This window comes from Genypterus blacodes, unplaced genomic scaffold, assembly GCF_046128005.1.
Source record: "Genypterus blacodes isolate CSIRO-AG114 ecotype Tasmania unplaced genomic scaffold, CSIRO-AGI_Gbla_v1 ptg000058l_1, whole genome shotgun sequence".
NCBI lineage: Eukaryota > Metazoa > Chordata > Actinopteri > Ophidiiformes > Ophidiidae > Genypterus > Genypterus blacodes.
The window spans coordinates 7,943,339-7,967,016 of NW_027466870.1; the positions used below are offsets into that span (position 1 = coordinate 7,943,339).

The window sequence follows — 23,678 nt, forward strand, 5'->3', positions numbered from 1 at the left end:
GCAACGAGCCAAAGGGGGATTTGGGAGTGCAAACATAATATTCAGCTGTCTTCTGTGTTGAGCTGGGTTAGTATTCTATCAATCTATCTCTTTATCCCTCTATCTATCTATCTATCTATCTATCTATCTATCTATCTATCTATCTATCTATCTATCTATCTATCTATCTATCTTATCTTTCTTATCTATCTATCTTCTTTTCTCATAATGATCATCACTGCTGCATGAAAATTTAGTTACATCATCAAGAACAACATTTGTCCTACCTATGCCAGTCCTTGCAGGGTTCTGCAGGGCGGCTGTGAGACCCCACAGTGGAATCAAGTCCCATGTGATGGACTTGATTCCACTGTCTGGAGGTCTGAAGTGTGCAGCAGACAGCCTGTACCTGATATCAGTGCAGTGGGACTGTATTTGTCAGCCAGTGCTCATTCAGACAGTGGCAGCTCCAGCCTCATGCCTGATTGGGTCATTTTTGGTGGAGCTCTGTCCCTCTGACATGTCTGCTGTAATTGCTTCTGGTGCTCAGGCACCCATGAATCCAGTCTGGTCTGTCGCTATTATTTATTAATGTAGGCAAGTGGACTGAAGTATGTCAGGAGCCGGGACATGAGTGTGGAGGCTGCTGTGAAATGTCTACTTGTTTGTTCTTGGTGCAGAGCTCCAGTAAAGACTAAAGGCCCATAATAGTGATGATGTTGCAGTAGCTGTTGAGGATGGGTGAGTCATTGTCCCCTCAGCCAGCAGCAGAACAAACTACCACTGAGTTAGATCAACACTTTTGTGACAAAATCTCAAGACAATTTGTAAATGATCAGCTTCATAGAGGCAGTGTGTCTGTGGTGGCTCAATGGATTGCACCTTCTTTGTCATGTATTGAATAATAATACATATTGTAGGTTATTATACATCTATCTGGTCAATATTCTGTTTAATCAGTTTAACATTGGGAAGCAGGAATATTGCCAACTGCCTTGTACCTTAATTAAGGCCTTCAAAACTGCCATTTTAGGCTGTTGCAGTTAAATGCCAGTTGTCACAGACTCAGGATGATATCTGTGGTCCAGTGGTAGAATACAGATGAGACTCAGGCCCAGCCGTCAGTTAAACAGCCAAGTCTTCCAACCAAAGACCTGAAACACAAACTTTGAGATCAAAATCCCATAAATTGATCTCTTGTATTACCCACATCTTAAACTGAGACAGGTGGATGACAAGCTGATGACATGTTTCTATCCTGCTTGCCATAACGCTATAATTCACCTGACATACAGTATAATCTGGCATGTATCAAACATAACGCTTTATAAGATCACCAGCATCTTGCTTCTGGCAATTTACTGCCATTGCCTTTGGCCAAGGCGCTGGGCTGTAGATCTGGATTTTGTCCCGGGGCTCTGTAGTCTGTACTGCCCCTGCACACTTTAGCTAAAAAATGGGATGCGTTAAATCCTCAGAACCAACTTAGTTCTAATTGTACCAGGACGATGAAGAGAATCTTCCTCATACTTTCCTGCAGCTTTGTGCAGCTTTTAATAGCCTGTGCATGCATGGTGCGCTCCACGTGTGATGGATGGTCCCAGCTATCTTTGTATCATTATGGGCTGTAAATGGGGCACAAAAACGGTTTGTAAGCACACTCTGCCTAAATCCTCCTGGCAATGAAATTAAAATCACATTATCTTCAAGAATTGGATCACACAGTAGAATTATTCACGTCTAGGTTGAACCAGCGTCTCTGAGACATTATGCTGCTGAAACTCTGTAATCAACTTTCTCCAAATGTGTGTACATATTTAGTTGCAATCACAGAGTAAGGCTCTGCTGTACGATACTTTCCTGGGTGTTCTCTGCACTTCCTGCCTACACAAAGGACTAAGGCTAACACTTTAAGGCATTTAAAAGGACAAATCAACTGTTTCCAGGCCTGTGTACCCGAGGCCAAGATGCTGGTTCCAGCTTCAGAGCGATCCTGGGGTCGTCTTTACATGGCCTCAGATTACTGTGACTCTGCATTTATTGGGTCATGGACGTTTTCCTTCAGGCGAGTTTTCAAAAGAACAGTGCTGTGTGGTTCTTTCTAAAAGCAAATAGTTTGGAGGTAATCCTTTGCTGCACGCTTCATTTCATCTCCGACAAGCAGATGGGAATACATTTGCTAGCCTGGACGCTGCCATGAGATTTTTTTGCTCACTGAATCCAAATGCCACCTTCCATCTTTCAGTGCACAGAGAGTGCCATCAGGAAAGTAACACGGTCTTTATAAAATAATGCTGAATCACTGGACCAATATGCTTCAAAGTAGTATTTAGTCAGCTGTCTAATGCATCAATTGCTGTTTCGACAGGGAACAGCTTTCTGTGCAAATGAAAGCGTTTTGGACTGCAGCGATCACATTTCCTCCCTCAGTCTGCAAACCACAGATGCACATGTAGATACTAAAAGTTTACACTTAGCATGCATTGGCAATGTTCTCTGTGTTCCTCTAACACACATTTGGTCATATTCTTCCGTAGAAAACCTCAATGACCTCAAAATTAATCTCAAACTTAATCTGTCCTTGTTGTTTAAGAACAAGTGTAATACCCTCTGAAGACCTGCAGGGGTTAAGGGTCGAGCTGATGTCTCTCTCAGCAAACAGAGTAGGTTGATGTCACCTAGGAGAGTTCTTATTGCAAACTATAGTTTTATTTGCATCACTTATTTATCGTCACAATCATTTGTATGAAGCCCCACTAATGTGTTGAATGGATCTCTGAGCTCATACAACATTTACATTACAGCCTTTTTTTGTTTCTTACAAAAGTGCAGTCAGTTTTAACAGTCCGTTTTTAATATTTTGTTCATCTTATTTACTTAATTTATGCATATCCTAAACACTTTTAGTAGAGGTACAGTGCTGGATTGACAGTGAGACTGAGTCGTTGGTATTTCCAATCGTTTCCTGTCTCTGGTGCATCTTTTGCTGACTTATAAGTTTTAAATATGACACGGTTCAGACCAATTGTAAGCCTTTGTGCACAATGGACTTGTGTTACAGTGAAACAGTGTAAGGATGAAGAGCTATCAGGAAACCAGGGGCTTGAATTAGCAGAGCGATGTGCCTTAATGTCTGCTCTCTGGGGGGGGGGGGTTCCTTGCATTCCAAAATCTGTTTGTCCAACATCCCATTACAAACAGAAACTGAATCCTGAAGTGTCACAAAGCCAGAGAGCTCTGAGGTAAATGAAGCGACAAGACCTTAATCTTGTAAGATTGGAAATAGACAGTTGATACAGACTTCACAGACGTGTGTGTGTGTGTGTCTTTGCTTGTTTGTATAACGACCAGCAGGAAGACGGGAGCCTGGCGTGTCCAGATGAAGTCCCTGGAGCAGCAGCAGCTTTGTTGCTTTAACACAGTGTAACCTAGCTGCATCTAAAGAAAACCACTCATCTTTTTCATTTCACATCCCATTGCTTTTTCCCCCTCACTGTGCATCTTCTCTGATGGATTGGGCGACACAAGTCCCTGACAGCTTTGATCTGCTATCGACTGACTCAGCTGCCCATTAAGAGGGAGTAATTGATTGAAAGGCACCACACAGCCAACCGATTCCCTCTGTCCACCACTTTGGGAAATAACCAGATGTCCTGGCTCAGGTGTGAGCTTACTCAGCCTGGTGAACAGCTATTTAACAGCTAAGACGGAGAGTGGGTCTTTGCTGCTTCTAATCAAATGATACTTCCACAAAAAACTCGTACTTTAGAACGCTACATGTTCTATTCCTGCTGTGATACAACACTAGTTCACATTCCCTGAGAGGACAACAGCTCAGCAAATGAATGACTGTCAATTCTTCTATATCTGACTTATTAAGCGGCGCTTTCAAACTCCAGTCCTGCAAGAACCGGTCTTCAACTGAGGAATACCAAGCAGGGCGACGATAGCTCCATACATATGCTGCACGGCTGAGTGGGCATGTTCCCAAAGGCCCATGGGAAACCACAGCATCACTTATGCAGTCTGTCCAGAGTGAAACACCAATGCTAGTCTGTCTGCTGCTCAGGCTGTTATGAAGAGAAACCCTCAGATTTCCTCTGGCTGCTTGTGATCCTGTGGAAAAGATGTGGAAATATTATAATGACACAGTTTTAGATAGAGCACAATGATAGAGTGAGTGGCTGCTGCTCTTATTACAAGTCTACTCTACCTATTGTGCTTCCATAGAATTAATGTTGCAGAATAACCATACAAGGGATTCTGCAACTTGGGATAAACTGCGACTCATGAAGCTGCAAACCTTTCTTTGCTTAATCTGCCCTCTGCTGAGAGCTTCCAACACACTGCCAGTTGCTCAAACAGAACAGCTCTGTGAATAAAGCCCGAGCTGTGGAGGAAGCCTGTCACTTACCCAGCATGCAGTGTTTCCCCACCTCCACACATGATTGACACTTTCAAGTTGAATAAAGAAACAGAAACAGTAACACCTCTCGTTTACACGGTGCATGGTTATCTTTCACAAAACCAAACTTCCACCCTGAACCAGTGCGTGTTAGATAGTTGTTCGTCGTAGTGACGTAGCGCAGAAAGGCTTGGTGGCGTCTCACATGGTAAATGTAGCTGTTCTATTGTTATATGTTCATAGATAAGTCAATGTTAGGAGAGCCACGGTAACACTCCTGGACAGATTTATGGAGAGGAAGCTCGTTCACCATTCATCACTTTAGTTGAACATACTATAGGGGGCCGGGGATTTATCTAGGCCAGGGAACGGCAACATGACTCACTACTACAGGACTTACACAGGAAGTTCTGCAGGAGAGGCTATTCTTAGAGCGTGTTGTTGTTGTTATTGTCTTTCAATTGGATCCTTAGTAGTTTTTAAGGGTGTTAATAATTAACTGTTATTAAGAAGCATTTAAGAAAACATAAAGCAGTAACATAATGATGTAATTATAAAGTAATGAATAATTCTCTTCCATGGTTCTTCTCAGCAGCACACATTCACACGGCCCGGAGATGAGGCAGGGCTGCTGCCAGTGTGTGTGTGTGTGTGTGAGCTCTGGCAAACTTGCTGAGTTGGCAGCCCACTGGGATTTTGAAGAGTACAGTATGTTAATCAAGCTGACGTATATTTTCTCACACGTATCTCGTGTGTATTACGCTGTTTGCAGTGTTTTGTGTTGAACCCGTTGCTCTCCTGCTTAGACAAGCATGTTTTTGTGCAGTCGATATCCTAACACGGATTCTGCCAAAAGATATCAAAGCTTTCTGTTGGACCCTTGCTGATATCCTTGGCTGGAAAACTCAGCAGTATTTGAGTTATTTTGTTTATCTCTAGATATTTCCTCCATTCGATCCGGTCGACTTTGTTCATTCTAGTTTCATGATTTTGGAGACATTTTCCATGGTAAATACCTCCTCGATTGGTCAGTGTGTCCTCCAGCCCACTGTTTTTGTATTTGTGTTGTTTTTTTCACAACAGCTGATCAATATGGCTGTCAGGGCTTCAAATATTCTCAAGTGTCTTTCTAATGAGGAAGTTGTGGTGGCACTAATTCAGTTGGATTGTTTGCATTATTGGCAGCTTTGTTGAACAAATTGTGAAATTAGATGAAGTGAAATGAGATTGGTGCAATTTCTTTTCATGATTATTAAACAGCATAAATCTGTGAATTAATTCAACATCATATATTGTACTGTGTGAGAAGCGCTTCCAGATGCAGTTGATGTTGTAGTCGTGCATTTGGGGCACCGGGGTAATTATGGTAATCTCAGAGCTGCCTCCAGGGGATCTATAAAGAAATCAGTTGTTCCAAAATGTTAGCGTCCTTTGCCCACTGAGTTTGTTGCTTCATTGAAAGAAGTACTTTGCTGCAGTACATGGCAGACGCACTGCCGCTACCATAATGGCTGCATTCTAGACCGCATCTAATGTTTAACTACAACATTGAGTGCATAGATGCTTATATTATGTGCAGTTCAAATGGTAATTGCTTTATGGAAGTAATCCCAATATTATCCTCTGACCTCCGTGTGCTTCTCTGTTCTACTCTTGCAGCAGCTGTATTTTTTTCATTGTAGAGATTTACTCATAGATGCAGCTCACAGGCGTGGGCTAGATGTTGTTTCCATTCTGATTAAAATAAAGTAAATAATATGGACAAAATTATTGAACCCCTTTAGAAGTGATAGTGAATAATTGGATTGTACTGTAGTTATATTTTAAACTGACTGTTTTTTTGAATTAGTGTCACAGTTGTCTTCAATGCTATAATCAGTTATTCAGAAGCAAAGTCATAATGGCAGGACGTTCTTTAGTGTCCTTGTGCTCTGGAGAATCAAAGGGAAATACTTAGATATTGTCATCAAGCCACCCACCCACCCGCCCCAAACTGAACCACCGGGACAGCAAATTGAACTTGGCTGGTAGGGAAGCCTTCTTTCTCATGCAGTGTCACCCTCTGCCTTGTGAGAATGGAATCTAATTTAAACATTAAAACATCACATTGGCCTCTCAAGCTCTTTGGGCTCAGACGGATGACCTCTATCTCCTCTCCTCTCCCCAGGCCATGAAAACATCACAAAAGTCACATAGTTCATATCTGGTGTCAAACCATGGGGGCCATGCCACATTGTTGTGTGTTTCTTTTGCTTTTAGTAACATAAAGTAGCTCATTATACTGCAGGAGAACTGAAATGTTGTTGTGAGTGCTTTATGTGTGAGGGGAGATTGAGCCTTTGTCGAGTGTGAAAGCATGTTCATCCATTATTCAGAGGCGTTGGTAAATGGATGCATCCAGAAAAGATTTCAAAAGGCATTTTCAATTAAGGACCAATCAATGTGGTCAACATACAATCAGTTCATGACTAAATAAAACAAATCCATTCTTTAGTGTTTCATTGGTGTCATTCTCTTTACATTCTCACATATTGTGCCTTTTTTGTTGTTGCCCTTGAGATTTTAGTGGTTGGATTTGGACGACATCCTGTTTCTCCAAGCCTACTGTTGTTGTTCAGCTGTATGGATGATATGAGGATGTGGCTCATCAGCATCAGGCTTAGACTGATTGAGCCCTTCTTTGTAGTACAGATATTAGCGCTAGGACGCCAGGAGCAGCAGCAGCACCAGATTCAGCCCTCACTCCTCACGCCACGCCTTATTTGCATTATTCGAATTCTAAACAAACAAGAGCCGATGCCTACCGTGTCTTTATGTCTTTGTGCTGGACTAGACTGAACTCATGTTAAGAGCTAAGGTTAAAGAGAACAGCTACTAAGCAAGATGATCATTTGTCCCTCATTTTCCTGCTTGCCATCTAAGTGTGCATTCATATTTGAGAGTAAAAGCAAACATCTAAGAGAGCAGCTGTATCCAAGGTGGCATTGTTTCCTTGGTTTAAGAAGGAGGTGTCTAGGTCATAGTACAGTTTTAGAAAAATGAAAGCTTTTTATTTTATTATTTATATTTAAAAAGCAGAGAAAAAAGCAGAGAAAAATTGGCCATGTAATAAAACTTTCATACGCTGTTGCCACTCTTTGCTTTGCTTCCATAAGGGAGTTAGTGGAGAGAGAGGAAGGTGAGCTTTGGTCAGGCAGATCCCATTGAGCTATGGTTCCTCTTCTTCATTGCCCTTATTCAAATAGTTAGTTAGTCAAGTGGTTTCAGTAATAATGATAGCCTGGATATATAATGGCTTTTATTTATGACGGCACATGCTGGAGAGGTTGGTGAGAGAGTTCGGGCCAGCGTTTCTACAGAGGCCCAGACCTGATATAAAATGGTTCTTAACTCCTCACCGGGCCCAGGAGTGGATATCAGGCTGTGCCATCATGAAACCGCTCAACTGAATGACAGGAAACACAAGTCCCAGTCCTCACCGTCTCCCCGTCTTTTAAACCTGTAGTCTGCCTCCATGGAGATACATGGATGACTAAACAGACAAACTCGGCTACTTGTACCAAGTATTATTCACAGTATTGAGTCAGAGCGCTGCTGTGGCAGAGCCATCGTCACCAAACCTTCCACCAGCGTCAGACATGATGGTGATGCTTCTGATTTTTGCCAACACCCTTCTGCACATAGGTGAGAGGTTACAGTATCAAAATGTCAAAATAAATGTAGTTATATCCTTTTTTATCATGGTGATGTCACACATAGAGAAAAAGGCCTAGATTTCATTTTCACCTCTAAAAATGAGCAGTTGCGTTGTAAAATCCTGAAATTGAATTCTTGTTTGTATTTCCAGTCTTAAGCGGTAGCCACTCAGGGTTTAGTGTTTGTGATTCCATTCCACACCGTATCAGGGATACACTTTACCATTTTAAATGTATCAAAGTTTGGAACAAGAAAGTTTTGCAATGCTGCAGTGTGCCGCACCCCAGAGTGGTCGTTAAGCTAGATTCATTACTGTGTGTGTGTGTGTGTGTGTGTGTGTGTGTGTGTGTGTGTGTGTGTGTGTGTGTGTGTGTGTGTTTGTGTGTGTGTGTGTGTGTGTGTGTGTGTGTAATCCTTTCACTCAGATTGAAGAGAAATAAATTGTATTTGGAGACCATCTGCTGTTTGGCATTTTCCTGTTGGATTTTGTCAGCTGCTATGACTGTGAATAAACAAGTACTCAGATGCAGTCAGCATCTCTCCCACGGGTCTGCTTTCTCTCCACCTCTCTCTGCTTTCTCTCTACCTCTCTCTGCTTTCTCTCCACCTCTCTCTGCTTTCTCTCCACCTCTCTCTGCTTTCTCTCTACCTCTCTCTGCTTTCTCTCCACCTCTCTCTGCTTTCTCTCCACCTCTCTCTGCTTTCTCTCCACCTCTCTCTGCTTTCTTTCCACCTCTCTCCGCTCTCCATCCTCAATGTGCAGTCATCAGAAATATCCACTCTTTCTGTTCTTTCATTCATTGATAAATATTTGATACTGTGCTCTCTGCACCGTCCCACGCTCTCGTTCCTGTGCCGTGTAAAGGCAAAGGAAGAAGGCATGGACTGCTTTATTTTTATCCTTCTCCAGGAAAGTGGTAGTTTGGCCCAGGTGGAAAGCATTAATATGTTCTGGTTAGACCTCAAGGCTTCTCCATGATGTTTGTACAGGAAGAACTGTACAACCCAGCTTCAGGACTTGAAGGACAGAACATACTTGTTACAGGCTACCAGCTTAGATCACCTGACCTCACCTCAGGCGGGGAGAAGGCATCAAACCTCCCTGAAGGGAGAGGAAAACACCCTGCACAGGTGTAACACTGAGTGATCCAGAGCTTATATAGGTTTTCCCTCATTTCTTTATTCAAATGTCTGGACCCAGGATGTAACCTCTCCATTTAGATGCCCAGTCACTGAGTGTGGCTTACATAGATAGATACATACATATCAAACTTGTTTTTAATCATTTGGCTTTAGCATCCTTATCCAGCCTGGCTCATGGTTGCATTCTTACAAAATGTGTTTAAAGGGCAGGCTCTAATAACATCTGACTGTGTGTGCCCTTTCAGCCTGCTGGACTCCTGACGATGAATGCTGGGGTTGTGCAGCAGCAGGTGCTGGGTTCACACTGTTAATTGGCCCTCATGTTGCTAACTCGCCCTGTGAAAGTCTTTGAAGCATCACACCAAGTAGAAACATCATTAAAAGCAAAGCTGTAATTGGAAACCCACTAGGCAAGAATTCTCCAAAATGTGTTTTTATTTATGAAGTAGGACAAACGATGACTGCATAATTAAGACTTTCAACCAATGATTGAATCTCTGTTGGTATGATGGATACATTTAGCAGTATGGTGGATTATGTAGAAACATGTCTACTGTGAGTGAAGACACCTGTTGTTCTCATCCGTCTCTCTCTCTCTCACTCTCTCTCGCTCTCTCTCTCTCTCTCACTCTCTTTTGCTCTCTCTCTCTCTCTGGCTCCCTCAGCACAAAATAATGTCTGGCTTCAGGGAGCATTAGCAGGTTTACAATACATCGTCTCAAACCTCAACAAAAGGTGCAAAATGACCGCAGTCATTTAATCTCCAACTAGTAATCGAAATGAAAAGAAAAAAGAAACATTTGCCCATTTTCAAGTCTTCAGAACTTCAGTTCAGCTGGAGGCGGTTTGGAATGAGTCAGGCTTCTGTCGTGGGGAGAGTGTTTAAGGCGGCCATTTACACGGGAGGACTTGTTACTTTGGTATCCAAAGGCAAGTTCACTCTCCACATCAATTAGAGTGCAGTAGCAATCAATAGGTGTCACCCACTGAAGGAAAAATGATATTGAACAGCCTTAATGTCAGGCTGAGACGTTTGCACAGGTTGGGATGGAGCCTTGGGGAGAATTCATTAAAAGCAAACTGGGTGCTAAGAATAAATGCTACATCATTTTATACATGCTATGTAGTTCAATACTAGTCACCAGTGTTCTCATTCCTCTCTCTTCTGCTCTACTCTCCATTCCAGTACACGTCTGTACACATTCCATCTCCTCTGTTTCACTTGCTCCTCATTACATGCTCATTTCTGCCTTGGGCTGTTATTGGCTTAGGGCTAGTTTACTGGATTGTGGCTGAACCTCTTGTTCGAGGTATGAATATTGTCCTTACCTTTGTTCTCTGAGCTATCTGTCTAAAGTAACGCCTCTGTTCTAACCTACATGGAGAGACGTGGAGAGGATGTCATCTGTCTGTAAACCTTCATCATCCGCCGCTTTTGATTTTCTCTTTATTTTCAATCAAAAGCTACTAATTGTTTGAATTCAATCCCATATCTAGAAATAGTGCCGAGTCGTAATTGCATTAGCAAGGGGGATTAAAATCTTTTGGGAAGAATGTTCACAAATGTAGAGCTGACATTGAGATGGAATCAAAATATGCTTCTGTTAATTCACCAAATGATTGCCACTATCAGCGTGACTAAGCTCCCAGCCTCCATTTTAATTAACAAATTCATACAAACCAACCCAGAGACATCATACAGTACAAGGATTCTACAGCAAACTCAATTTTGTGATTCACCCTTTAAAGACTCGACATGTAGGTTGGCTTGTGATTGTGTTCTGTGCAGAAAAACAACAATGTCTCCTGCAGCACATCTTCTCTCTCTGCAGAAGGCTTTTTGGTGCCTCTTTGTATTTTGTTCATGCTAGACTCAAGTACAAACTCCTCCAATTAGAGGCAGAAGAAGGGCCTGCTGTCAGTGTGTGTGTGTCCTTTTAGGCTCCCAGTGAAGAGTCCTGTCTGGTGTTGCTTAGTGGTGGAGAGGCTTGAGTCAGCAGGGAGAACGCTGAATATTGCTCTCCATCCTAATGGGCAGTTTGAATGAGCTTATCTCATTACCATCACCGTCTTCTCCTCATCCAGGTCTTTATCTCCTTTAAGACAAATGTTCAAACATGTGGAGGGTAAATGGTGCTGTGACATCGTCAGCACTGGTAGTTATAGATGATTGGATTCCTTTATATGTCTGGAGAAAGTATGGCACAATCGTCATGTTGTTCAATCGACTCCTTCTTTGTTGTTGCTTGCTTTGGAAAGAGCTGTGTGAATATTTCTGTTTAAGATCTGAACTGTATGAATGTAGCAGAGTCATGATGGAGCTTCAGTTCCTACATGTAGCCTGAATGAAGGAAGAGAATGTGTTAAATGAGCTGCTATGTGAATAAAGTAGGGCGGCTCTTGAGCTAAGTAAGCCTGATGATATATTGATAAATCAGCATGACATCATTAGCATAAACACTAGGTTACGCATCAGATCCTGCCTTGCAGATATGCGAGCACAAACACACGTAATTAATCTGCCTGATAAAAACTCTAAATGGTGACGACTGGTTGCCCTTTGGGGGAAGTATGAATTAAAGGGACTTTATGTTTACTGGCTGAGCCTCTCCCCTAACATCTGTGATTGAGTACCAGGCTTCAGTACATTTACATCAGCACATGAATAATGAAGTAGGATCTCACAAATGATTTTCGAATGAGTTGCGCACAGTTGCACAGGAGAACCTCAGTTTGTTTCACTTAAGAGCCCACTATAGCTCCAAAGACATGGGAAAGAATAGTTTTGTCCTTTTTAAACCACCAACAGCATTAAAAGATGCTTAGAAGTGATGTAGAGAAGAACTGGCAGTGGCTACAGTTTAATTAGCCAAACAAAGAAAGCAAATAAGATGGAGTAGGAGATTTGTACATTTGTCCTCTTTATCACAGCAGGAAAGAAGATGGAGAGTTTTATGTTTATATACCTTCTTACATATGGACCAATTATGGCAAAAGGAAGGTATTACAACTAGAAAAGACAAAGACAAAGGTCGTCTTGGAGGCCCTGCTCAAAGGACACTTTTCTGTTCAGCAATGTCAACAGTCGGTAAAGCCAAACCTGCCAGTGCACCACCCCGCAGCCAGCACACTGACTGTATCAGCTCTGGTCAGTGTTTGGCTGATTGCCTGACACGGTAGCATGTTGGATCTGTTCCACCAGAGTTGGAGGGTACAACACAGATACGGGCTCTCAGCCAGCCATCTGCACGGCTGCTAAATGGAAATAAGAGAGGATGTGATTGATTCCTGTTGGCTCGTCCATTTGCTTTGCTCCACTCGCCCTCATTATTGAAACCACTGAGGGGAAAGAAACTGCAAACAATATCAGCCATCTATCAGTAAGATTATAAGTCCCACCATATGTAGCCAGACCCCTGTGGTAGGAATGATTGATTGTAGTATGATACTGCTTATGTTCCTAAGATTATGAAACAATTATTGACTTAATGTGAGAGTAGACAGTTGTTTTACATCCATTTATCAGTTAGAGACCATGACACACCTCTACAGCATTTCCTGGAGGTTAGGCAATGAAAAAGTCTGCAGAGCTTCAAATGTAAAAGTGAGGCAGAATGACAAATGATCTCACTGAGAACGGAGGAAAGCTGCAGACGGTATTTTATCTCCTCTCGGGCATAATGTGGCATTTTAGGAACCCTGGCAACGGCATGTAAATGAAAACAAACATCAGAAAGTGGGGAATTATATTTTCTGTGGTTTATGTAGAGTCGTGTCCAATATGATTTATATAAGCAGCAATCAAGGGACGGCCTGTGTCAGTTTCTTTTCCTTGCTGGAGTCCAACATGTTAACAAACTCTTGTCTGTAGATAGTGACTTCTTATTTACTACAGTCCTCTTTTCTGCTCAGGTTTAATTCATTCACACATCACTGTTGCCATTGCTGCAGCTGTTTCCTTCACCTTTGTAACACAAAATGCTAATCCCCTCTGGCAAACACAAAAGTAGTATTCAGGCAAGTTGGCTCTCACATTAACCCCTCGTGGAAATAGTATTTAATCCTCCTTTAATGAGGCTACTGACCTCGCTCAGACTTTGTCCTCTTCCCAGACACTAAAAAGGCTTTAACTGGAATCCTTTCTGCCTTAGTTGTTGGCAGATTCTATCAGCTGTGTTGAGTTTGTTGGTCAGCCATTGACAGATTTTACATTTTTATATGCTCAGCTCAAGATTTTACAGGCAAACCTTGCTTCTCTATGGTGCCATTATTTGTAGTGTTGTTCTCCACTTTCATGGCTATGCAGATGACAAGCAACTATAAATATTAACAAACCTATTAAATGAATTTATATGACACTTCCAGGCTTGTGTGGGAGAAATCAAAGTCATTGTGTTTGTCCTTAAGGCAGCAGTGAAGAAACAGTATCAGAAAAATTAGATTCGTCACTAAAAAGTGGTTGTATTTTCCTACTGACAGATCATTTAAAGGTTATTTGCATCTCATTTCCTAGTTCTTCACATTAAATATATAAAATAGGAAATGTAAGTGTTTAGGGAATACACAGAATGCTTGTGGCAGCAGCCGCAGCCGCAGCCGCAGCAGCAGCAGTGTAATTACACCTGGACCTGATGCCACTGATGACCTTCAGGTCACACTCACACACAGTAATGAGCTCCCCTGGTAGCACTGACTGCCATGGCAGAAACCATAACCAGCAGCCCGGCTGCCACATTTACAGAGTGAGTGAATGCAGCAAGCCGAGGCTTTTTGTGTCTAATTTTACCCTTTTGTTCTCTTGCAGTCGGGAAGACGTCACTGATCACTCGGTTCATGTATGACAGCTTTGACAACACATATCAGGTATGTATGAACTGCTGACAGCACTGAGACGGGCTATTTGTCCTGATTGATCAGCCACACATCCTTGTGCTCCATATATATACAGTATATACAGATTAACATTGTTAATACAAAAAATGGCTGACAGGTCAAAATCTGTTGTTTCAACTGGATCCAATGAGGTGAAACATTTGATGTGCAATGAATTCAATTCAATTGAATGTTAAGAGAGTACAGTTTTGCTTTGAACTTAACATGAATCTAGTTCATTCACCATCCCAAGCTTTAGGGGTGATATGCTGTTTAGATGCATTTAAATGTTACTGATTGGAGTATAATATTGTACAATGTACTTTTTAGTTGATTTTTTTCTATATTGTTTGTTGTTTGTGCCTATTTCTTTCCAACTATAAATCCACATGAGGGTTAGTTGAAGAAGACACAGGCAGTAGTTGACAATGAAGTAGTGCAGTGGAAGGTAAGACGCTGCTGCGCTGTGGGTGATGAATGAATTTGCTGTCAAATTTTGCGACCCAGTTTCAGCTTTCACTTAAAGCCAGGAAGTTTTCCACCGAGTGAGAAATAAGAACTGAACCAAACTCTAAGGAACTAACCATCAATATCTCTGCCATAGTTTGAGCTCCCCATTGTTGATTTAACTTCAGAACTAACTGGAAAAGCTTGAGACTTTGGGCTCCATTTGGTCCTTGTGCTAATCCAGACAGTGGCACTTCTCTATTGCTCAGTCTTCTTCCTCCCTTATTCATATTCAGAGAGTTGCACCTGTTTTCTTTTACTAGACATGACCTGGGGGTTCCTACACATTCAAGCCATTGTTCTGTTTGTATTCAGTTAGTCAGTGTGTCCTGTAAACTCAGAGGAAATTCTACAGCAGGGGTGTCCAAACCGGTCCGAGGTGAGCCCTCGCCCAGCAGGTAGGTAATTGCTTTCACCTGGTGCCCCAGCTTCCTGGCATTGAGCTCATGGATCCCACTGCTTTCCTGCCAAGGCCCACCCTTCAAGTGCTGGGATGGGCCAGGTGTCCATTCCTGTGTAAGGCAATGCAAAACCCTAACCTTTACCTCAATAACTTTACATTGGACACATATAGCTTAGATGGGATGGTGGCAGAAAAGCTCTTGCGTTGCCTTGTGCGATCATGGGTGCCTGGCCAATTAAATACAAAAATGTAGAGCTTGAAGGGTGTGGTCATGGCAGAAATGCAGTGGCATCCATACTAACGCCTCCTGAAGACTCTGAACGCCAGGTGAAGGCAATTCATCGCATTGTTAGATAGAAAACCTGCTGGATTGGTTCTCGTGGAGGATGCGGTGTGTGTTTGCGTATTGTGATGTGAAGTAATGAGATTTGTGCGGTGCATTGTGAGTGGATTAGTGTGTTATTGCTCTGTAAGGCTGTGCTTTCACGTTGCCCTACATGCACGAGTCATGAAAGGAACACAGAGGCAGGAGTCTCACACTGATTGTTCAGGTTCATCTCCCTTTTGTCTGAATCCCTGTGATGCATACTGTAGGGAGGAGTAACCCTCACAGATCCATGAGTAGGTCTTACACTCAGGCTGGGTAGGCTGTGTGTGTCATGTTGCATCTTCCTTTTATTCCTTCTTTAGCTGTCATTACCGAAAGCTGAAGCTAATTATTCCCTTAATTTATTCTCATTAAAAGTGACAGTTATTGCTGGATGTGCTACCTTTTTCAAGAAATGTCATTAATCACTGAATGGAGAGATGCTTCTGTATTGTATTGTATGTATATGGGCTCAGCTCGTGTTGTGTGTTGTTCATATCTCTATTTGGGCCCTGCATGCTAGACTCTAGTGAAAATAATATCTCTATATGTTAGGCCTATAAATAATGTATAGAACGTTAATGTGACGCAGATATTTCTTGCAACATTTGTAGTGTGATCCACTCATAAGCAGCACGACCTTGAATGGACGTATGGTTCTGTGCTCGCCTGCCGTCTGTCTCGCTTCAAGGCCGTCACTGTAACGTTCAGCCTGAATGCAGCTGGATAAGTTATGGCTGTGAAATCCAACAGCTGTCAGAGTGGGCACTCAGTGCAGTCATTCTGAGGAGCACAGGGACAACATGGCCTTCTGCGCTCAATGGTGATGAAGGCTGAAAGGAAGGAGAGAAGGAGAGCTTTCCTCACCCTCTCTTTTCCTCCATATGTTAAGTGGGCACACAGCATGGAAGGCAGACAGATGCTGGACAGAGGAGAGCTGAGTCTTATTTAATGTCTCCATATGCTCTAAGACTGTCTGTCTGGCCTGTGCCCCAAACGATAAGAGCAGCCAATGAGGAGTATGAAAATCCGATGGCTATTTGTTTGTAAAAGCTTAATTTGACCCTGGAGTCACACACAGCTTCCTCATTCCTGTTTCACTGTTGCATTCTTGTTTTTTTCTGACAGTGGAATAATGATTTTGTTATGAGTGCCATAACCTGTGCTTTATAGCCATGGATCAAAGTCAAACTCCAGTCTCTCCTTGGAGTGTGTGTGTGTGTGTGTGTGCGCTCTGTGTAGGTACTATTCTGCCGGCTGTCCCCTGTGCCTTGTTGTCTTTTGTTTATTGTCCCTGGCTCAACGACAGGTAGACCAGGACAAGAATATGCACCGGGTTTTTCTAGTCCAGCTCCTGAGACATTTTAGTATGAATTGAAATGCTGCACACAGGATCAGGGTTTCAGTGTTTATGCAGAAATGGATTTTAGATTAGCAGAGTAAGGATTGAAAGATACAAGGTAGAAACATGACCCTGCAGCACACACAGCATCAGTCATAGGCAGTGACAGATGGATAGATTTCTGAAGCTACAGTGCATATCATTGTGCATTTCTATCTTCACAAACCATCCACCTTCTGTTTTCACAAATATCCAGTTCAACATTTCGAAGGTATCAGTATTTTTTGGATGTCATCCCAATGCATAGTGACGGTACTTGAAGTGAAGTGAGTCAGATTTGCTGCCTCTAAAGCAGTAGACTCCCATCAAGCAACCACCCAGCCGAGAGAGACAGAGGCAGGAGTCCTTACTGCCTGGCAGCACATGCTAAAGGGCTCAGAGGCCTCCAGAGGCGCAGAGCTTTTGTCAGCTGTGCTGGAAGCTGATAGCCGGGCCTGCTCACCAAGCTGTGACTGCATCAGGTCTCAGCTGCAGAGATCTTTGTCTGCTCTGTTAAAACACTCTGCTGGTTAGTGCATTACCTGTTTGATTTCACTGGAATACAGAGGGAAACAGTAAAGCAAACAACTGCTTATATATATTTGTCATCATACTGAATTTGAAAATGGTTTGGTTAGTTAATAGTCCAGCATCTGATATTTATTGTCACATTGAATTAAGCAGGACATTATCAGCACGTAACATGTGTGTCTCCATCATGCATTCATGTATGAGAGTGCTTAAACACTAACTGGCCATATTCTTCATGTTAATCACATTCAATGTGTTCACAAACTGCTGTGGAATACAGAGCTGTAAGCAACCATCAGTGTGTACCACACAGGGTCTGTTCAGTTAATAGTGTTCCTACCAGATGGAGGACCATGAGAGGCCTGGTGGGAGCCGACATAAGCAGCATCTCCTCACGACATGAAGTAAATGAACTGGAACTAGTATAATCACATGCAAGTAAACAAAAAACAAAATAGTAACACATCAGCGGCATTTGAACAAACATGTTAATCTACTGTATATAGACTGTAGTGAGTGTAGCCAAATGTGGTGATTCTTTAAGGTTGCAGACATTAGATATCCTTGATTACACAGCCACAGGCGGCGGCTCTTGAGTTGAGTAATGAACTCTTTAGGTTTCAGTTTGGTAGATCACAGGATTTAATTGCACTCTGTTGACTCAACGATTGATTGGAAAACAATCGCACTGCACTACACTGCACTACACTGCACTACACTGCACTACACTGCACTACACTGCACTACACTGGACTAGAGGCCATTCTTTTGTTTCAGTCATGCCGACGGCTGTAATGGAAGAGTCACAACATTCCGCCTAAACAGCTGAAATATTAATTAAGAGTAGACTTAATTGTCCTTTAAATACTTAAATTTAGCAGTGTAAATATCCCATATATATACTTTAGATTCCCCTTACTTTACCTACCTTCAGGAGTAGAAAATAAAGTTTATTTTAGTTGTCCAACACTTAATCAATGCAGTCATCTGCCCATCTGTCAGCTGTGGTGTGGATTCAGATCTGTGGTGGCACAATGTTAAACATATCTAACGTCTCTCACCACTGCACTTATAATATATCCAGTTATTCCTATTGAAGATGGCATCTAAAGATATTACAATAAGCATGTGGTCATAGAACGGTTCTGAGGCTATATTCTGAACATAGAGAGGGAAAATCAATCATGATAATAAGTCATATGTAGGCGTGTAAATGAAAATAGGTGAAAAGGGAAACAAATGAACAGTAGAAGAAACTCTACCAGTTATGATGACATCATCCGTCATCCACCATCCAGTGAGTTTAAATGGCGTTGCTGTATGTTTGCTAGATGACATCATATACTAGTTCAGATAGAATCAGGTGATAGAAGAATGCACACGCAGTCTAAAAGAGATACCGTGCTGAAAATAAACGTTTTAATAAATGATTTCAGCCTAAATGTCTAAAGGTCTGATTGAAGTGTTTTCTCCTGGTGGTGTGTGTCAGGAAGCCACAGAGTCTGTCCTCTAACGATGTGCAGTAGTTAATATTTTAAACGGTGTATTAATAATTTCTCAGGATCTTATCTGTTCATATGTAGCTGTCTGTGAGGGATTCTATCTTTAGCCTGGGCCAGAAAGAGCCTGAAGCACCTCTGCCTTCCCCCAAGACAAACTCACACACCTCTGGCTTTCAGCTTCAACCGGGTGTAAGATTGTTTCATCTCGGGGATTTCACTTCTTTCTCCTTTTTTTCCCTTTTTCTGAAGTGACTCACATTTTAAGACTTTGTATACAAACCATTTAGATGTGGATGGAGTTTACATTAATCTGAGGTCAGATAAGGTGAAGAGTTATCATGTTTGCTCATTCTAACTTTAACCTAACCTTATCTAATCTTTAAAGTATTATAGCCACCATTTTATTGGAGGCTCCAGGTTAGGAGTGCCTGAAGTCACCGAGTGTAGAGGCAGACTATAAATGACATCCTGTTTCTGGTGCCAGACTCAGTTAGCCCACTGCAGTAGCTGGCATTGCCAAGGAAACGAGTGCGTGATCAAGCTGCTGATGCCCTGATCTGTCAAAGTGGGAAGTGGGCACCCTGCTGGACTGCCGAAGATAGACAAACATAAACACGCTCCCACCTGCTTACTCATAAATGGGTAAAATCATGTCAAAATGGATCAATAGAGCTTAGACTGTAAGGGCCACCAGGATGCTGCATCTTTTCAGACACATTGATTGCTTTTCCTTCTGCATACAAGACTTGTTTGCCCTCTGTATCTCCACACGATGAGCTCTAATGATTAGACAGACTGGGGTCACACAGTTAAACGCTCAGATGGATCACTTGCTGATGACCCATGTTTCCAAACATCTGGATGCAAAACACAATGCAGTCACAAACCAAATCTGCCTTAACTGGGCATTATTAAAGCTCACCTCTAAACCTAAACCTCTCTAACGAGCCCATAGATACACACTCTGGCAAGGTAAATATTATACTGACAGTGTTTTACAGACATTATATAGTTTGGAACTAAGCTAAAAACCTAGAGTATGTCCAAATCTATGCAGGATTGGATGAAGAAGTAAATCATTGTGGGAAGAAGTGATTTCCACAGTTGTCTTTTCCAAGCCAGGGCACCTGATGATATGGTGGCACAGAGCAAAGTGGAGCGTCATGGGCTTGGCTGTGGGAACTTAATATCCCTGGAAGAGGGAGCACAGTGCCATCTGCCCTGTGAGACAACAAGGGAAGGATTGAATGTTAGACCGTACATGGCTAATGTGTGATAGATCAGCCGTAATGATAAGCAGCTCGTTTCATACACAAACATCCAGAGCACAAATGTTTACTGAAACTTTATACAGCTGCTTCTTTTTGGTAAGTCTGCTTTTCACAAAATGATCATTTACATAGATAGTTTAGATTAAAGGCATTTTATAAACTGACAGTTTATCGCTCCCACGCAGCCACCAATAATTGTCAGCTGTGTGGGAGTGACAGTTTGTATAGAATGGAATATAAAACTCTATACATGCGTCCATGCATCCCCCTCCACACAGGTTCTCACACTTTTTTAATCATGTACCACCTCCAACCAAACCTATACTGTATGTAGCAATCCATCAATGCTATCCTGTGAGGAACTGTAACAGAAATCACATCAGAATTATGCAAATTCTCCGGCATGTGTTTTGCGCTAAAATTCTGCACATTATCTCTCAGAATGAGCTACACAACTCTGCTACACAACTCTGCACAATGACTTTACTGTTTGATTTATAAATGTGAAATGTCAGAACTGTGATATCAATATTATGGGAAACTCGTGTGAAGTCCTGCTGTACCTCTGTCCCAGAACAAAGGGTCTTTAGGCCAGCAGATGGGACTCCGACCTTCACTGCTCTGTCTTGTTGTGCAGACTTGGCTGGCAGGAAATCCCTGCATGTATGAAAGTCCTGCAACAAGACGGAGCTCTTCATCTGTTTTCCTTTTCATCTTTTCATACTCTTTTTTTTACTCAATTGCTCTCGTCTTTCCTTTTTATGATTGTATAGTGAGTTTGATCCATCTGTGTCCTCTTTCCCTTCCTCAGGCCACAATTGGAATCGACTTCCTTTCGAAAACCATGTACTTGGAAGATCGAACGGTAAGAACCTCAGTTACTAAATGTCACAGCAGAAGTGTTTACTGTTTGTAATGTAAGAATAGTTTCAGAGAGGAAGCATTCCTCACATAGTGTAGGATTGTTAATATCCTGCATGCATTCAGCAGCACAACCAACAGCATGTCACCTTTGTTACTAATGAGATGTAAAGATATACAACCACACCTGTCAGTGTCCAGGGAAATCTCTCACACAGCACACAGTCAACATATATTAATGTCTATGTGTCAATCTGGCTGAGTGTGTAGTCAGGCACATGCTGCTGTGAAGTGTGTGTGTGTGTGTGTGTGTGTGTGTGTGTGTGTGTGTGTGTGTGTGTGTCTTGTGAGGGAGCCGTCTGTTTCCAGGCTCTCTGGAGTTTCTAAATAATCTCAGCCTCCTCAGCTCTGTCTGTCTGAACCCCAGGTGAGGCTGCAGCTCTGGGACACAGCTGGACAGGAGCGCTTCAGGAGCCTCATCCCCAGTTACATAAGGGACTCCACTGTGGCCGTGGTGGTCTATGACATTACAAGTCAGTGTCTCTTATGTGCTATTTCTGAATCCAAAATCTGTCTTGGTTTTTATACTCACTGTACACTTGTGTGTACACTTGTGTGTACACTGTTTCTTTCCTATTTCAGCTTGTGCCATACTCCGGTTTATTTTTTAGTTTCATTATCCCCGGGGCATAGATGTGGCAAAACGTGGGCAACATCCAAGATGAGAGAAATATCAAATATCCTCTTCATTTTCCCCATAAGCCAATCCCATTCTCTGAACAATGAGACTTGTGCTTCTTGCATCACTGGGCACCTTCTCACAGTCTGTCCACAAGCTGTAACCATACATAATCTAACAATGTTCAGACTGGAAAACTGGACCCATGTAAAGTCTAGATCCTATTTCAGGCCTCTTTCTCTCTAAACACAATTGTAGCGGTTATCGTTTTCCGGGCTGTTGTATTTTTCTGCTTTTCTCTTCAACCCTTTTGCCTTAGTTTGGTTTTTGTAAGTAATGAAAGGATCGCCCAGCTCTTCTTCTGCTCCACAGCCATTATGCAGTTATATTCACATGTTCCCTTATTCAACTATAGATCTTAACTATGTTTTGTATATTATTCCCTAAGGGGTTTGGCAGAGAGAGTGTTGTATATTTTCCATGACAAAAGCATCATTATCATGTCTGAAGCCAGTATTTAATGAGCACTTTAACAGAAGCTCCCTCAGGAAATGATTTTTATTCTTGAATTTAATGCGAAAACACGGTTGCCATGCCACGAAAGCATCTTCATTTTTCACCTTGAAGAAGACGCGAGGGTGTCTCATCTGATTCCCGTTCCAGGAATTCAATAGAACCTGTAGTCTGCATGCCAACAAGCCTGCATACTCAATGAATGTGGCAAGGTCAAACGGGCTTATTAAGAAATACAGAGCTTGGAGTCTGTAAAACCTTTTTCCCACCGCAGTTTGTATCTTGATTTATTTTATTATTATTATATTTGATTTATTTTTATACATTGGTTTACCTATATGATAATACTTCTGCTAATATGTAAAATATCTGTGATCTGTTTAGAACGGTAACAGGCACCAGTGGTGTCAGAGTGGTGAAGGTCATCGTGTCCAAGCAGGATGTTTAATTTAACTCAGCTCTGTCTCTTTCTCCACAGATGTTAATTCATTCCAGCAGACGTCAAAATGGATTGATGATGTTAGAACGGAGCGAGGGAGTGACGTCATCATTATGCTTGTTGGCAATAAGACAGACCTGGCAGATAAGAGGTGTGTACTCCGCATGTTCTCTTTGAATTCACTATTTCTTTGTCATTCTGTATGTCATGCACATACATGTAAAAACAATACCACGATAACAACATCCGATAGATATCAGAGGTTCCCTCCGCAGAGATGATTTGAAATTGTTCATCCAGGTGTTAAAGTTTGTTTTAAGATCTCTAACTAAAACTAAAACTCAAATAACTGCTGTAATGTTTTACAGAATATATTTAAAATTACTACCACTCAAATACTAAAAACCACAAGTGTGTTGGCATATTAATATCCGTCCAATGATATATTAATAATCTTGATTAACAGTCTCATTAGAATGTCAGTCATGTTAAGTTTATCACACTGATTGTGGTGAAATATCCGCGGCCTCTTGCTGAGTTTGATGTCCAAAGAGCTTCTGTCAGACCTCTTCCTCTCAAATGGGGAAGTTATTGCCTGCTTGGGCAAATTATTCTGTGTTTGAGTCCCCGGTGGCACTAAAGCAATTATTAACTGTGTGCAGAAGGGAATTATTATTTTTCATTATATACATATGAGGGTTTTCCCTGGTGTGTTTTAGCTCTTAGGTGCTGTCGATCTGTGGAGGAGTGGAGGGGGCGGTGGGAAGGAATGGGGGTTACAAAACTCACTGCATTTTCACATCAGAAGATTTGACTTAACCCACTCTATGTTGCATACGCGTGTCCTGTACTTTCACATGGTCCTGCTGCGTTGGTAGAACCAGGCTCACAGTGAATCCATTATGCTGTAATAAATAGGAATTTTATGACATTACTTAAAAACAAACACAAAACACATTTGTAACTTTGACACAACAGCTTTATTGAAATAAATGAAGATGCATCACTTGCCAATCTCACAGCCATCTCTTGAGCACTTAGGCTTCCTGCTCTTCCTGCTGTTGTTAAACCTTTGGACTAAATGTCTGTACACTGTACTGGCAGAGTTAGATCCATCCATGGCCTCCTG

The 23,678-nt window shown here is 42.0% G+C and overlaps 1 protein-coding gene across 2 annotated transcripts in view; it reads left to right on the plus strand.

The window, feature by feature from the left end:
* Positions 1 to 23,678, plus strand: part of rab6ba (RAB6B, member RAS oncogene family a) — a 36,327-nt gene that overhangs the window by 1,603 nt on the left and 11,046 nt on the right. Inside the window, exons 2-5 of one of the 2 annotated variants that reach the window (XM_076152927.1) lie at positions 14,028 to 14,086; positions 20,869 to 20,922; positions 21,325 to 21,451; positions 22,589 to 22,700. In XM_076152927.1, coding sequence (XP_076009042.1) covers positions 14,028 to 14,086; positions 20,869 to 20,922; positions 21,325 to 21,451; positions 22,589 to 22,700 — 352 coding nt within the window. The remainder of the gene's footprint in view (positions 1 to 14,027; positions 14,087 to 20,868; positions 20,923 to 21,324; positions 21,452 to 22,588; positions 22,701 to 23,678) is intronic. The other variant, XM_076152928.1, reaches the window with a different exon arrangement.